Below are 17,286 nucleotides of genomic sequence, written 5' to 3' on the forward strand. Positions count from 1 at the left end.
TGCTCCGTAGTGGGCAAGGCCCAGGCGCACGGTCCCGGGGCTCCCTCTCGCCCCAGCCCCCCGTACACATAAGGGGAACACGAGGGTACTCACAGGTGGACGCCTCCCCGGCCTCTGATGATGCAGGCGAGCGGCTCTGTGGGGTGCCTCGGGGGTCCCGGGTCCTGGGAAGGCTGGCAGCAGGCTCCTGGCTCTCAGAGCCCTCTTCCTCCTCCTCGGTGTCCAGGAGCGGTCCCTCTGCCCCGGGGTCAATCACGTCCCGGGGGGCAGGGACGGCATGAGGCCCCAGGATGCGGTCCAGGGCATGGAAGTGGGGGCAGGCCTCCGGGTCAGCCCCTGGCAGGCAGGCCCGGGAGTAGGACTGCCGCAAGTCTTTAATCTTGCAGCGCACCTGCTCCCGGCTGCGCTGGTGGCCCCTGGCGGCCAGGCTGGCAGCCATGCGTCCATAGACGGCCGCGTTCCGGTGGCTAGTGCGGAGATCGTGGACATTTGAGGCTTCCCCCCAAACCTCGATGAGGTCCACGATCTCCGCACTTGACCAGGCGGGCGCCCGCCTTTTGCGCCCCCGGGCAGGCTCCCGGGAGCCGCCAGGCTGGTCGTGGGGAGCAGTGGAGGGCTGGGAGCCCTCGGATGGCTGGCTCATAGTGTGGCAGGTGCAGGCTGTGCAGGCACGGGTGCTTGCAGCCTTGCAACTGGCACAAAGTGAGTAGCCAGCCCGTGGCCCTTTAAGGGCTCCGGGGCCGGGAGGGGGGCAATAGAGTTTCCCTGGTGTTGGCCAGAGTGGCCACCAGGGAAACCTGGGAAGCCTTAGCCTCCCACTAGTTCGAACTAAAGGGCTACACAGCCCTTAGTTCGAACTAGCTAGTTCGAACTAGGCGTTAGTCCTCGTAAAATGAGGTTTACCTAGTTCGAACTAAGCGCTCCGTTAGTTCGAATTAAGTTCGAACTAACGGAGCGCTAGTGTAGCGCATAGGAAAGTTAGTTCGAACTAACGTCCGTTAGTTCGAACTAACTTTCTAGTGTAGACATACCCTCAGCTCTCTGTCTTTGCAGGACCTCTTCTGCACACAGCTTGTTTGTTCAGAGACAGAGCCAGAACAATCCCCACTTACAACCTGTCAGTCAGGCTGAGCTGGAGTGTTGACTGCTTTCCATTGTCTCTGGGGTCTGTCAGTCTCATGAACCCTTCCCCTTCTGAAGCTGGTAAACCAAAAAACTCCCACAGAGTTTTAGTAAGGGGTAACAGTCCCCTTACACATAGGTGACTATATGAAAAGTGAGTCATATTCTCTGTAATTCCAGCTCTCCAGGTCCTACAGAATGACCCAAGTCCCATTGTCCAGCTGGTGGCAACTCAGGTCCTAAGAGACATCTGACCTGGATGAGTGCTCGGGGACTGAAGCACAGACAAATAGAACGAAGAGCTCCTGCTACCTTGTCACATCAATTGCTTCACTGGGGATTGCTGGAGAACAATGTGCTCTGTCTGTGCCAGCTTCTGTTTCAGCTTGGTGGTATGCGGCCAGCTACAGTGACTGAACGATATATCTGCTAGCTCTCTATGGGGTAAGGGAGTAGTATAAGGGCCCTACCATCAATCAAACATTAGCTCCGCCCCCTGAATCCGGAAGTCCCCCCCGCCCCCGACTCCCCGGAAGTCCCTTCTCCCTTGTCACCGGCAGTCCCGCCCCTGGAGGGTAGTACATCCGGGTCGAGAGGGACAGGTGACCGGAAGTAAAAAGGATGTCATGTGACCCCCGTTAGGCCCGTCCCCTGTCACCGGAAGTCCCGCCCTTGGGGGTAATACATCCGGGGTCAAGAGGGGCAGGTGACCGGAAGTAAGGGGTGTCATGTGACCCCTCTAAGGACTTGCCCCACCTCCCTCTACCAATCAGGAAGGGCTTTCCCCGTAGGACCGCCCCGCGAACCGCTTTGACCAATGGGGGGGCAATTCCGGGACCGGATGACCCGCCCAGAAGTGGGTCATGTGACCCCTCTAAGAACTCGCCCCACCTCCCTCCACCAATCAGGAGGGGTTTTTTCCCTGTAGGACCGCCTCGTGAACTGCTTTGACCAATCGGGGGGCAGTTCCGGGACCGGATGACCCGCCCAGCAGTGGGTTGTGTGACCCCTCTAAGAACTCACCCTCCCTCCCTCTACCAATCAGGAAGGTTTTTTTCCCTGTAGGACCGCCCCACAAATCGCTTTCACCATTTGGGGGGTGCAGTTCTGGGACCCGTTGACCAGACCGGAAGCTGGTCGTGTGACCCCTCTAAGAGCTTCCCGTGACACCCTCTGTCAATCAGAGCATAGCACTTCCCCATAAGTTCTAGCGCCACACAAAAGAGGCCATCTTGTTCCAAGAGCGCGTGTTTCAGAGAGCGTGCAAACGCTGAGCGGAAACATGGACTCCTTCACCACCCCCACCAGAAGTTTGGAGTTTGTTTTGGTGACAAGGGCCTTCCACCACATGAGAAGAAAGCGCCACATCAGCAACAGTTCCGAGGACAAGGGAGAGGCGAAAAGGGGCCCTTTGCCCCCTCTGCTATTGGATACACCAGTATCATCCTTGGCGTTCTCTTCAATGCTTTGTATCAGTATTGAGCAAAAACAAGGTGGGCCCGGTTCGTCTTCCTCGTCCGATGCAATGCTGTCCCGGGTCTGACGGTCAGCTAGAAAGGCATCATCAAGCTGTCAAAAGATTGCCAGAAAGAAATAATGTAAGACGCTCTGGTCATTTTTTTTTTAAAGTTTTCAAAATCCCGGTTTCCTAACCCCATGATGCCCCAACTTCGATCTTTCATTTACCTATTTGGCTTCTTTTCCATGCATCTTGTCCGACTCCTGGGAGCCATGGGCACCTTCTTCCTCCAGGCCATCTAGCTTGTCTGGCTGCATCGTGAGCGGTTGGGTTTCGGCGTCAGATATTGGTGTATCCATCAGCGGCTGGGCCAAAGGGCTCCCTTCAACTTCTCCTTCCTCCTCGGAACTGTCGCTGATGTAGCGCTTTCTTCTCGGCACCAAAACAAAGTTGGTGAAAGAAGCCATGTTTCCGCTCAGCGTTTGCACGCTCTCTGAAACACGCGCTCTTGGAACAAGAGGGCCTCTTTTGTGTGGTGCTAGAACTTACGGGGAAGTTCTATGCTCTGATTGGCAAAGGGTGTCACGGGAAGCTCTTAGAGGGGTCACACGACCCGCCTCCGGTCTGGTCAACGGGTCCCGGAACTACACTCTCCGGATTGGTCAAAGCAATTCGTGGGGCGGTCCTACAGGGAAAAAACCCTCCTGATTGGTAGAGGGAGGCGGGGTGAGTTCTTAGAGGGGTCACACAACCCACTGCTGGGCGGGTCATCCGGTCCCAAAACTGCCCCCCAATTGGTCAAAGGAGTTCGCGGGGCGGTCCTACAGGGAAAAACCCCCTCCTGATTGGTAGAGGGCAGCGGGGCAAGTTCTTAGAGGGGTCACACGACCCACTGCTCGGCGAGTCATCGGATCCCAGAACTGCCCCCCCGATTGGTCAAAGCGGTTCGCGGGGCGGTCCTACAGGGGAAAAACCCTTCCTGATTGGTAGAGGGAGGTGGGGCAAGTCCTTAGAGGGGTCACATGACACCCCTTACTTCCGGTCACCTGCCCCTCTTGACCCCGGATGTATTACCCCCAAGGGCGGGACTTCCGGTGACAGGGGACGGGCCTAACGGGGGTCACATGACACCCGGTCAGCTGTCCCTCTTGACCCGGATGTACTACCATCCAGTGGCCGGACTTCCGGTGACAGGGGAGAAGGGAATTCTGGCGGTCAGGGGGCGGGACTTCCGGGGGCAGGGGGCAGGGCTAACGTTTGATTGATGGTAGGGCCCTTATACTACTTAGGGGATTACACATGCGGGAGGAATTCACTAAGGGTGGCTTTAATTGGCATTTAAACATCTAACTGTGGATTTTGGTGATTTCCTTTAGATATCCAGGGCCTTTAACTGTGCTTGTATTGTCCAGTCCCATAAGTTGCTGAGTGTCCTCAAACTCCCTCTGATGTTATTGGGAGTTCAGAACACTCTGCCCTTCAAAGAAGGTACTCAGCAGATATCATTCGTCCTCCAAATTTAGAGGCTATGATCCTCCACCTCATAGCAAAAGTTTCCTGAATAGTTAGGTTTCTAGTCTCTCTCAGCACTTTACTCTTGCCCTCCTGGGTTCTGGGCCTATGAGGAGTCACCAGACAACAGTTAGCAAAGGAGGGTAAAAGGCTGAGGGGGTCTGGGATATCATTGTCTGTGGTTCTCAATGGGGAGAGAATCTTCCTGTGATGGCTGAATATGGGAAGGGGATCAGTGTTTTCCCCTGTTGAATTGACACTTTCTGATAATTCACTATATTAGGTAATAGGAGTTCCCCTAATCTTGTGGTGTTTCCTGTTTTGGAGATTGTTTTCCATTCCATATCCAGCAGCTTAATCCCAACCCATGTTATTATATTTATTAAGGGGCATTGTACAAATGCTGATGACTCTTTAAGTTTATTTCTCAGGTGCTGGCCATGCTGTGTGTCACAAACAGTCACCTGTAAATAACCCTCCCCTGTAAATAATATAGTGTTTGTATTTACTGTGCACTTATCATTCGTCCACCAAATTTAGAGGCTATGATCCTCCACCTTATAGAAAAAGTTTCCTGAATAGTTAGGTTTCTAGTCTCTCTCAGCACTTTACTCTTGCCCTCCTGGGTTCTGGGCCTATGAGGAGTCACCAGACAACAGTTAGCAAAGGAGGGTAAAAGGCTGAGGGGGTCTGGGATATCATTGTCTGTGGTTCTCAGTGGGGAGAGAATCTTCCTGTGATGGCTGAATATGGGAAGGGGATCAGTGTTTTCCCCTGTTGAATTGACACTTTCTGATAATTCACTATATTAGGTAATAGGAGTTCCCCTAATCTTGTGGTGTTTCCTGTTTTGGAGATTGTTTTCCATTCCATATCCAGCAGCTTAATCCCAACCCATGTTATTATATTTATTAAGGGGCATTGTACAAATGCTGATGACTCTTTAAGTTTATTTCTCAGGTGTTGGCCATGCTGTGTGTCACAAACAGTCACCTGTAAATAACCCTCCCCTGTAAATAATATAGTGTTTGTATTTACTGTGCACATGTTTCCAATTAAACTCTTTGAAGTATCTGTTTCAATTACTCAGGGGCCTGATTTCTTCTTTCAGAGTATGTCTACACTACAGCATTATTTCAAAATATCTTATTTCGAAATAGCGCGTCTACACACAAAATGCATTTTGAAATAGCCTTTTGCTATTTTGAAATAGAGCGTCCACACTGAGTGGACGGTGAATCGCATTTAAGGCCGGACAGAACCAGGTCCGGCAGGGCATCAGGTCAGGAGTTACTTCGTGTGGCTGCTGCCTGAGGCTGTCTGAGGCCTGTGCTTAAAGGCACCCCCCTGGACAGCCAGTTCTCAGGTTTCCCTGCTTGCTTGCCTACCTCCATGAGGGACAGGAAACCATTTTGTCTCTGTGTGTTCTGGTTGCCTTCACTCGGGACATCACAGCACTCTGCAACATGAAGCCAGAGCTGCCTCTGGGCACTCTGGTGCTTTTCATGGACGCATTGCTGCGGACCTGTCTGAACTTTCTGCAGGCTGCCATCTGAGAGGTCCATCAGGGGGCTGTCAGTATCCAGGAGGCCCTGCGGGCGAGCTTCCATCCTGAGGAGCCCTCAGAGCCTCTCTGGTCTGCCCCACTGGGGGCTTGTGCCTCATTCCTCCCTCACGTCCTTCCACTGACCTCTCCCTAACCCCCCTTCCTGATGTCAAATAAAATACACGTATTTTCATGAACACAAACTATCTTTATTTAACAAAACCCCGGGGGAGAGGGGGGAGAATGAAACTCTGGTGAGACTGGGGAACGGAGGTGGGAGAGGGGAGAAGAGAGGGGGGGAGAGGGGAGGGTGAAAACTTGGGGGGAGGAAGCAAGGGGAAGAAAGGGAAGGGGAAGGTCAAGGCTCAGGGTTGGGGGGGCTCTCCAGACCAACTTGATTTTCACGCAAACTTGCTCCTGGGTTCACATGTGGCCTTTAGTGCCACGCTGGCAGCTATCCTGCCATTGATGGCCGCATTCCTCTCTCTAGCGCAGAGATCATGGACATTGGGGCCAATCCCCCCAAACCTGAATAAGGTCCATGATCTCCACCCTGGACAAGGAAGGCGCCCGCCTTCTCCAGCCCCTGTCAGGCTCCTGGGAGCTGGCAGACTGCTCCTGGCGAGTGGTGGAGGGCTGGCTGCCAGTCTTTGCTGGCTCATGTTTGGGGGCCAATGGGTCAGGGGTAGTGACTGCTGGCTCTGGCCTGGCAGGCTTGGAACTGGCACAGACACTGTGGCCAGAGTCAACCCCTAAAGGCTCCGGGGAGGGAGGAAGGAGAGGAGTGATCTTGGTTGAGGCTGGAGTGGCCACCAGGGCACCCTGGGAAGGCTGGAGGCCCCCTATTTTGATGTGTTTACACAGCACTTATTTCGAAATAGCTATTTTGAATTTGGCTTTATTCCTCATGGAATGAGGTTTACCAAATTTGGAATAAGTGCTCCGCTATTTCAAATTAATTTCGAAATAGCAGTTTGGCTGTGTAGATGCTACTTTGAATAAGTAGGAATAAGATCCTCCGGAAAAGGGTGTTTTTTCTGGAGGTTCGGGGCCAGTGTAGACGCTCTTTTCCGTCTTTTCTAAAAGCTGGAAAAAAGCAGCGGACATTTTTATTTAAATGCCGCGGGGGATATTTAAATCCCCCGCGGATTTCCCTATTACGACCTCTGAAATTAACATGCCCCTTCCAGAAAAGGGGCCAATGTAGACGTAGCCCATGTGTTTACTTACAGACTTAGGATAGGTGCCTGTAATAGTGATTGAGGGAAGGCATCTCTGCTTTTTTAAGCTAAGTCCCTGTTTGTGCTTTGCAGACCTTTATCAGGGAGGAACGATTGGATCCCCTAGCTTCCCCCACTGTTCTATGAGGGAATGGCTGTCCTGAGATATCACTGACAGGGCTGCTAGGCTCACTGGTCTTATGACTTCTCTATATCAGGGACCAGCTCATTTGTTAATAATTCACATTGGACGGGAGCTGGGTGAAGGCTGGAGGGTCAGTTTCGCTGTGATGATCACCAGTTAAGCTCTACAGAGAATCATAGAAATGCAGGGTGGAAGTGACCTAGAAAGACCCCCTAGTCCAGCTCCCTGTGCTGAGGCAGGACCAAGTATTCCTACACACTTTTGTCTAACTGGTTCTTAAAAACCTGCAGTGATGGAGATTCCAGAACCTCCCTTTGAAGCCTACTCCGTAGCTTAACTGTTTTTATAGTTACTTAGAAAGTTTCTCCTAATATTGAACCTAAATCTCCCTTGCTGCAGATTAAGCTGATTGCTACTTCTCCTACTTTCAGTCCACATGGAGAACAGTTGATCACATTCTCTTTATAACAGTCCATAACATATATGAACATGGTTTGAACATATTTGAAGGTCTGGCCGTATGTGGGTTTGGCCAAGACACGGAGGAGGAAAAGGAGCTTACAGGTGTTTGGATCCCAGTAGCGATAAATAGGGTACGTCAGAGCACCTTGAACATTTGTATGACCCAGTCCCAAAGAATGGCCAAATTCATGAGCAGCAACAAGGAACAAATTTGTTCCTAAATTTTTCATATATAAAAAAGAGGAAAAGAATTGTTAACATACAATGGAACAGAGAATCACAAGCAGAAGAATTCACATCTTTTCATTGTGATGAAATCCTATAGGTTTAATTTAAGTTTATCTGCTCTCCCATGTTTTAGTAAGTATTTTTCAGAGGCCATGAATGGGAAGTCAGGAAACCTGCAATCTATTCCTGACTCTCCTTTTGTTAATGGCCCACCTTTTGACCATAGGCAAATCACTTAAAGTTGTGTCTAACTTACAAAAACACCAGGATAATATTGCTCTCCCACTTTTGTAATGTGATTTAAGCTCCACAGAATACAGACCTTATATATATGCTATGGCAGGCAAAGGTAAGTATGTTACATTATATATAAGAGAGAGGGACGAACAGTTATAGGAAGAAAACGCCAGGGCTTTGTGTAGAAGGAGCTGAATTTGTTGCGAAGGGCACAGGAAATACTTTACCTATATGATTTTGTGACCATTTATCAGCTTCATCAAAATGAGCATCTCCTCCTATCCCTGGGCTTGGTGCAAAGGCATGAGCCAGTACTCCCCCCCTCCCCCCCCCCTTCCATCAAAGGGAGACTGGTCGCCGTGTGCTGCATAGGAAAGGAAATTAATATGTCATCAATTAACACAATGATTCATTTTAAACACAGTTACATATCTTGAAGTTTAGAATTTGCTTTTATTCATTGTAGATAATAATATATTAAAATGAGACTAAAATGATGTTAAGGTTGCAAAGTCAAACATTCAAAAGGTAGGAAATGTCACACTTAAGATTGCCTGTTCAATGAACTCAGCTCCCATGTGTGTGCACATTATGGTCCAGTTTTTAATTCCATGATTGCAAACTATTTTTTCCCATGGACTTCTGTCTCATGAAGGGCATTTTCTCAGCAATGGCTGAATCATCTTCTCTGAAACTTTCCAAAATTTCAGCCTGAGGCTGAAACCAAGTGAGAAAATGTCTGGCTTAAGTTTTGCAAAGTTATAAGCGTCTGAAGGCAAGGTCCTAGAATTGACAGCATTGGGCAATAATAAGGATAGATTATGCTACCTGCACTATCTGTACTACTTCAAGTGCATGATTTTAGGGAACCACTGCTTTGAAAAACTGAGCCTCTCATTTGGTAAACTAATTTAATGTGTCTTCTGTTAGAATCTCCCGTAAGAGTGGCTGAGGTGTCTGGATCTTCAGCTGGAGGTTGGATGGAAAAGGTTGACTCTCCTCTTCTGCCTATAAGAAGGGCTACAATTTCTTGCTGGAATTCAAGGATTTGCAGGACAGTTGTCAAAAATTCATAACCCAGGAAGACAGTACAACATTATTGTACTATTGGATGTTTGGGGATGAATCTTTAAGGGTTTGGCTACACTCAGAATGCTACAGCTGCACCACTGTAGCACTTCAGCATAAGTAGCGCCCACAGTAATAGGAGTTCTCTCCTTGGTGGAGGTACATCACCTCCCCAAGAAGGGGTAGCTAGGTCAATGGGAGAAGTCTCCTCTTGACCTAGCACTAGTCTACACTGGCTAGTATAGATGACTCTCAAGGGTCAGGATTTTTCACACGGCCGACCGAGGGACATAGCTTTATCAAAATAAAAAACTAGTGTAAACAGCACTTAAGAGGAGGACTAACACTTGTATGTCTACACTGCATCTCTTTAGCACAAAAGCCTATGCAAACTAGCATATTTCCCTGCTTCATTTGCATAATTAATCAGGGGACATTTTTGCGCAAGAGGCTTTTGCACAAAAAGTAGCCCTCTACACAGCTCCTTTTTGGGCAAAAACACCCTCTTTCACAAGAGCCATTCTTCTCAATTTTTTCAGAAAGAATAGCTCTTGCGCAAGAGGGTGTTTTTGTGCAAAAAGGAGCTGTGTAGATGGCTCTTTTTTGCACAAAGACTCTTGCGCAAAAATGGCCACTAATGAATTATGCAAATGAAGCATGACAATATGCTAATCGGTGCTTCAGTTGCATAGGCTTTTGTGAAAGAGGGGTGCCCTGTAGTTGTAGTGAGAGAGGAACTAAAGTATGTGCATGTGTGCGTATACACACACATTCTCCCCCTTTCAGACTTCTTGGAAGCCTAAAATAAAACTGTAATCCAAAATAGTCCCCCTTGCGTTGGACTACAGTGGAAAGAAGCTGTGTTGTATTTGTGTTTGTCTCTAATGAGGCAAAAAAAGCCGGAAAAAAGCGGCGGACATTTTTATTTAGATGCCGCGGGGGATATTTAAATCCCCCGCGGATTTCCCTGTTATGATCTCTGAAATTACCATGCCCCTTTCGGAAAAGGGGCCAGTGTAGACGTAGCCTAGGAGAAGACACAATGGGCTTAACCTGCAGCAAAGAAAGTTTAGGTTAGACATTAGGAAAACTTCCTAACTGTCAGGGTGGTTAAACACTGGAATAAATTGCCTAGGGAGGTTGTGGAATCTCCATCTCTGGAGATATTTAAGAGCAGCCAACTTTCTTTATCTTCCTTTCATATGATTCAGGTGCAAAAACCACAGGGGCAGAGGGATGGTAGTTTTCTTAACCTCAGTCAACAAATTTGCTTGCTGACCAATCTCAGCTTTCCAACATTACCTTGGTGCCATTAATGCACATTGCAGCACACTTCTGGCTTGATATCTAGTCTACATGTGTTGATTGACTGCAGAGGACGTGACTACATAAGTGTAAGTGCCGTGCGAGCGAAATCACTGAAAACTACATGCTTTGTAATACCTGCCCGTGTGAAAGTTTCTATTTAAGCATTCTAGTACAAATTCTGAAAATCCAGAGGAAATTTAGTGATGCTAATAAGGTTTGTCCAGATTTAACTAAGCTCTGAATCTGGCCACTTCTATATGTGGAAAGATTATGGAGTCCCTTAAAGTTTTTTGACCTCAAATCTGATGAGCTCTGATGAATCAGTCTTTAAAAAGGATTATTTAGTATAAAATAAAGGAGCTAGAATGATCCTATGTGGAAAAAAATCCCAGATGCTTCTACGGAAGAGTAAGGAGCCGTACTCAGTTATGGTGGATTTCAGTGAGCAGCAGGCCTCATTTGCGCTCCATGGAATGCTACAGCAAGCAATGGATGAATTTCTTTCATAGGGTACTTCAGCCAAATATCAGCGTACTGTTGCATTTTGGGTGCACAGCTTAGTGACAATGGAGCTAAGCTGCAGCACAAGGAGAAATAGCCCTCCTCCCAGCAGTATCCGGCACTGTGACTGCGTAAGAGGTATCTGTTGTATTTCACCATGGAACTACTCACATGCATAAAGTTAAGCGTGTATTTAACTGCAGAAGAGGGCCCCTAGGGCCCCATTTTATTCTGACTGAAGCTAATACAAAGATGCCTGTGGCTGAGCTGTGCTTTGGCACAGCTGAAAATGGGTGATACTTAAAAGACAGATGTAAGCCACGTTGTGCTCTGTCATTCTGAGGAAATGTCATTCAGGGAAATGATCTTGTTCCTCATACAAATCAGAAAAATTCCAAGGTCAATGAAGCCCATGACTAGCCCACACTAATTAGAGCAGCATCTAGGATTCTCTTACAGGGGCAAGGGCCAAAGCTGAACCAGAGAATCAGGGAGCCACAACCAGCTCACTAGCACCCCTCACTCTGCTGTACTTAATGGAAACTGAGGGCAATAGAAAGTCTGGCCCCAAATTGGGAAATTTCAACCTCGGAGATGAAAGTTATTGAAAGCGATAGCATGTTAGACTAAAAGCTGTTCTGTAATATTTATTTTGTAATATTTATTTTCCACACAATGAAGCATCTTAATCCTATATAAAAATACCTCATGACTTTGCCATCTAAAGCTTCATACCTAGGATCTTTATGCTGGTAAGTAATCATTCTATGAGAAACAATGCTTGTTGAATAGTCCCACTGACTGAGCAGGGAATTTTAGTGCTGTAGGCAAAAGTGCCTATCAGCATTTTCCCATTGAACTAGGAAGTATCTATAATTTCTGATACAATACATTCTATATTTTGTCATTCAGTGTTTTTAATCTTCTTCAGATATGTGAAAAAGTGAAGTAGAATCTAGTGATTCACTGTTGAATATTCACTGGTCATTGTGTTGGATGAGAGAACTGAGACAAGTTCTGAATACATGTATTTTAGGCAACACTTGACCCTGTCCTTAATGAAGAGTTCAAGAGTGACTCAAGTGTATTGGCTGATGCTCGGAAGAAAGAATTACCATAAAAAGTCATGAAATCATGAGAAACGTTTCTGTTAGCCCACTTGTGAACTTTATTATACTGTACATCTGTTATTACAAGACTTTTGATAGCTAAGACATTCAATCCTTTTTGCTATGCTGTCTGAGTATTCAGTCTGACAAATATATTTTTCATATCTGCATTTATTAAATTCACCAGGAAAAGCTACAGTTCACATTTTTATTTATGAAAAATTGACCATTTATGAAGATTATATTCAGAGTCTGCTCCTACATTCTGAGCCTGCTGGAAGTTTTACACGGAGCCAAATTGTCATTCACCTTCCAATCTCGCCTTTATACCCATCAAATGGCAAATTTTCTGTCCTTCCACTTTTATTGCTGGAGATGACGAAGATTACAAATGCAGAGTCATAAGAGGGAGATTAGATGTAGAGCTGATTACAGTAATCTCACAACATTGTAAGTGTTCTACATGAATAATATTTGTGTGTCCCTCAGTTTGGTCTTCATTCCATATTTGGGCCTGGTAAGTGGTAAGTTAGGACCCCGTACAATTAAGTAATGGTAGGGTAGACTCATTGAATGCTTATGATCTTTCCTGAAATGAGGCTCATCCATTTTATAGGCCTGCTCCAAAGTTCACTGAAGTAAACAGAAAAACTTCCATTGTCTTCAGTAAGCTTTGGAGCAGGTCTTATACACACTAGGTGCCAAATGAAGCTGCACCACTTCAGACGCAGCACTGATGCACCGTACCCCTTTAAGGGGTGCAGCCTCTTTGCCCTGTACTGTAGGCTTTATTTGCTGGTACATGCAGGGAGGAGGGAAGCATGAGTTCACTTTCTCCCTATCCCACCTCTGCTGAATTTTTCCCTGAGGTTTGTGGGGAAATCATCTTTGCATTAGCCCTTGCACTTCCCTCAGCATAGAGGCTGCCATTCTGTGTGGCCCTTTCCATGGCCATTTGAGAGTAGACAGGGTCTTACTGTCTCTTGCACGGCCACATAAGAGGAGGGCAAAAACTAGCCTTAAACTAGATGCTGAATGGTTTCCAGAATGGGTTCCTTGTGAAAAGCACAATGTGAAGCCAAATCCCAGAAGGACTGCTAGTGGGTCCTTCTCCCCCAGCATTTCCACACAAAGTCCTAGGTGACGGCTGAAGAACTTGCTCCACAGCCCCCCGGGGCAAAGTACATGTGGTCCTCTCGTTGACCAGGAGAGTGCATTCTCTGGCTGTGAAAACTGAAGAGGAAGGGCTCACCTCTGCACCACCAGGAGAGATCCACTTGTCTGGTTAGTACGCAGGCATGGACAGAGAGGCAGTTACATACAGGTGATTGTAAGACACTTCCTCCAACCTGTACCCCAGACCTGATGAGGACAGAGGCTGCTATTGGCTCTATTAGTGCTTCATTCTGGGCTGCCTGCCCTTACGCCTGCCTGTGTGCTCTGAATAGCTCTGAGGTGCTGTGGAGGACGGTTGCCAGTCTGCTACTTGAATGACCTGAGTTTCCATGTTAAAGGGGGAAAATTTGATTCCTGCAGTTGGGATTTGTGTAGTGATAGTTTAGGAAAGGAGTGGTAGTACTTTCTACCTGACCACGCCTTTTACACTTGTCAGGTTAGTTAGAAAAACCCTGGTGCAGGAACTTTACTTTCACACCTACGGTAGGCTCAAATGTCCCATATTTAAAGGCAGGCGCTGGCAATATTTGAAACAGAGGCTGAAGTACTGTTTAACTCAAGAGTCCTGTTTAAAGTGACTCATTTTCAGAACTTCCTCCATAGGCTGAAATGAAGAACTTATTCTGTTAATTTTTTTACTCACTTTTGCTTTTGTGCTCTCTAACTATTCTTAACCAAGTTTATTTCAGCAGAGGCAACCCCCACAAGATTTCCCATGCATTAACTTCACACGGGGTGCCACTTATTCATTATTCTGTTTGTTTTTCTAATCCTTATCACAGTATGCAAAATGTTTCTTTCTTTTTTTTAGGAGAAAATGTTTAGTTGGCTTATGGGTTTTTTGTTGTTTGTGATTATTGCATCTGTCACAAGCAGCTCAGTCAAATAAATGAGTTTGCATTTCTTGCTGCAAGTGGGGAGAAGTCTGTGATCAGACTTATTTCTTGCAAGAGTGAATTCCATAGGTTAACTTCAGCTTCTATGTAAACTGTCTCCCTTTGTTGCAAACATCTCCTCTATTATAACCCCAGTGCGTAGGATTCTTCCCTTTTTAACAGGTTTTTAAGCTTCCTTTTGGCTACGTCTACACTATTCGTTTTTTGCAGAAGTGGAAATGCAAATGAAGTGTGCATTAGCAAATCTTACACTCTCATTTGCATATGCGGAAGAGGTTTTTATGGAAAAAATGCAGTGTAAATGGGGCCATTTTTTGGAAAAAAAAAAAAAACCTTTTACGCAAGAACCCTTATTCCTATTCACTGTGGGGTTTTTTGTTTTTTTTTCAAAAACCTCTTCCACAAAAAGGATCGGAAGAGAATGTGCAAATGAGAGTGCAAGATTTGCTAATGAGCACTTCACTTGCATTTCCTTTTCTGCAAAAAACGAACAGTGTAGAAGTAGCCTTTGGAAGCTCATGACTTTCAAGAACCCACATAGATTTTATGGAACTGAACAAAATCTATGTTTAAAATAAATGACGTGGGAGGGGTCATTTTTTCAGTATGGTGAATCTACCTAAGAAGTCTGAGCATGTGGTTAAATCATTGTTCCTGGCCTTCCGGGTTTGATGCCTGGGTTTGCTACAAAGTTCCTGTGTGACCTAGACTAAGTTACTTAAATGACTCTGCCTCAGTTCCTCATTTGTAAAATAGGGATCAAATTGCTTCTTTTCTCCCTCACTTCTGCTGATCTATTTAGATTGAAAGTTCCTCAGGCGAGGTGTAGTTTCCATATTTGCACAATTCCTATCTGAATGAGTCTCTGATCTTATCTGGGGTCTCTAGGCATTACTGGGATGCTGTTGTTAATAATAAAAGTTTTTCATGTCGGTTTTATGCCAATTATGAGTACATATATTATTTCCTAATTGCCATCCATACAAATTCTATCCTGGAATAGGAACTCAGGTTATGTTCTTTCTAGTTTGCTCATTGTCTCCAGTAATAAAGACTTTGCAGGTCTGATGATAACTCTGCTACACTTATTCAATACCATTGTTTTCATTATGTGTGTTCAGTTACACCCACAGAAGCTCATTGTCTTTATTGGAGCTGGGAAGGAAAAGCTAAGCACGTGCACAGGAAACTTAATTAACTGCTCCATTAGAAGTGGATGAGCCGGGGCAGCCACATTAGACTCTCCCATATCTGTATTGGTTTTGCAGTGGTACCTGGTGTTAAAGATGGTAAAAATGTATTTTGGGAAGTAAGGAAGTGACTATTGCTTTGACTGGACAGATTGACAGAACAGATGAGTGTGGAGGCACTTTTAAATAGTTTGTCTACATTTAAACTATAGTGGCACCACTGCAGGAGACCCGTTGTAGCAGGTAAGTGTAGATACTACTTATGCCAACCAAAGGGATTACCGTGCCAAAGTAGGTGATCCTCCCTCCCATGAGGCAGTAGCTAGTTCTGTCACCTCACTCCACTCAGAAGTGTGGATTCTTCACACCTCTGTCTGAAGTAGTGAAACTGATCTAATATTCTAGTGTAAACCACCTCATAGTAATGTTGGGGGAAAAAAATTAACTTAACACTGACTTTCACTGTACACCAAAGGATTCTCAGGGAGGGAAAGGACTGCTGCTTTCAGACAGCTGTCTTCTCAAACTCACATTCTTTCAGCAGATATGCCCATTTCTAGCTATCTAACAATTAGAAATACAGTAGAACCTCAGAGTTACAAACACCAGAATTACAAACTTACCAGTCAAACCCCAGACCTCATTTGGAACTGAAACTGTTCAATCAGGCAGCAGAAGGGACAAAAAACCCCCCCAAAAAACCACCCCCCCCCCCCCAAAAAATACAGTCTAGTACCATGAAAAATGTTTAGGACTAAAACAATAAAGGGGGGAAATTTAAGAAAATGAGAAGGTAAGGAAATTGTTTCTGTGCTTGTTCATGTGCATTAAGATGATTAAAAGCAGCATTTTTCTTCTGTCTAGTAAATTTTCAAAGTTATACTGGTCTGTGCTCAGTTGTACATTTTTGAAAGAACAACCATATTGTTTTGTTCAGTAGTACGAATATTTCAGTTATAATCTCCATTCCCAGACTGTGCCCGTAACTCTGAGGTTCTACTGTTGTTCGATTCTGTAGGTGACAAGTAACAGGGTGTCAACTTTATAGTCTGTTTTGCCAGCAGAACCAGAGTGTCATTGTGCTCTAACTAAATTAAGCTCAAGACTGATTTGAATCCTTTGCTGAAGGGCTACGTCTAGACTGGCATGATTTTCTGCAAATGCTTTTAACGGAAAAGTTTTTCCGTTAAAAGCATTTGTGGAAAAGAGCGTCTAGATTGGCACGGACGCTTTTCCACAAAAGCACTTTTTGCGGAAAAGCATCCGTACCAATCTAGATGCGGATTTGTGCAAGAAAGCCCCGATCACCATTTTTACCATCGGGGCTTTATTGCTCAAAACAGTTTTTAGCTGCCTACACTGGCCCTTTTGCGCAAAAACATTTCCGGAAAAGGGCTTTTGCCCGAATGGGAACGTCAAAGCATTTGTACAAGAAGCACTGATTTCGGACAGTAGGACGTCAGTGCTTTTGCGCAAAATCAAGCGGCCAGTATAGACAGCTGGCAAGTTTTTGCACAAAAGCGCATGGTTTTATGGAAAAACTTTCCAGTCTAGATGCAGCCAAGATGTTGTGCAATGCTGGTCTCTCACCATCATTATTTACTACATTACATGCCTCATCTTCTAGAAAGGTGTTTAGTAGTCACCTTCCCTCAAGAAGGCTTGGAGGCACTGTCCCTGCTTGTGTAAGATATTTAAGTGCCAAACTCCCCTTGGATTTCAATGGGAATTAGGTTCCTAAATATCTTGAGAATATGGGCCAGTGTGCTTGTCCTTTGCCTAGTTTGGGGGCTAGTAAGGAGGCCACCTTCTCCCCTAAATCCTCTAGCCTCCCCTAAATCCTCTTTCTGCACATTCTATTGCAATAAGGCCCCAAAATCTTCTTTGAGACCACTCCTGTTACTATGACACTGGAGAAGAACTTGAGCCCTCACTAATTAAGCAATAGGGCAGAATGTCTTTCAACCCTATGGATTCACAATCTTCTTATCGTATTTGCAGTCATTTGTTGTTAATGGAGGTATGGCAGTGCAAGTGAGTTTTGTCTATAAAACAAAATGCCTAAATACAGCAGTATCTTTTTGCAATAATCAAATTAAGCAATAAA

General features: G+C 45.9%; 1 protein-coding gene across 1 annotated transcript in view; it reads left to right on the forward strand.

Moving 5' to 3' along the window:
- LOC142824860 (maestro heat-like repeat-containing protein family member 2B) overlaps positions 1–1,631 on the forward strand; it is a 37,124-nt gene extending 35,493 nt beyond the window's left edge. Inside the window, exon 19 of the mRNA XM_075916649.1 lies at positions 1,303–1,631. Coding sequence (XP_075772764.1) covers positions 1,303–1,376 — 74 coding nt within the window. The 3' untranslated portion in view covers positions 1,377–1,631. The remainder of the gene's footprint in view (positions 1–1,302) is intronic.
- The last annotated feature ends 15,655 nt before the right edge of the window (positions 1,632–17,286 follow it).

Source organism: Pelodiscus sinensis, unplaced genomic scaffold (assembly GCF_049634645.1).
Source record: "Pelodiscus sinensis isolate JC-2024 unplaced genomic scaffold, ASM4963464v1 ctg44, whole genome shotgun sequence".
In the NCBI taxonomy this organism is placed as follows: domain Eukaryota; kingdom Metazoa; phylum Chordata; order Testudines; family Trionychidae; genus Pelodiscus; species Pelodiscus sinensis.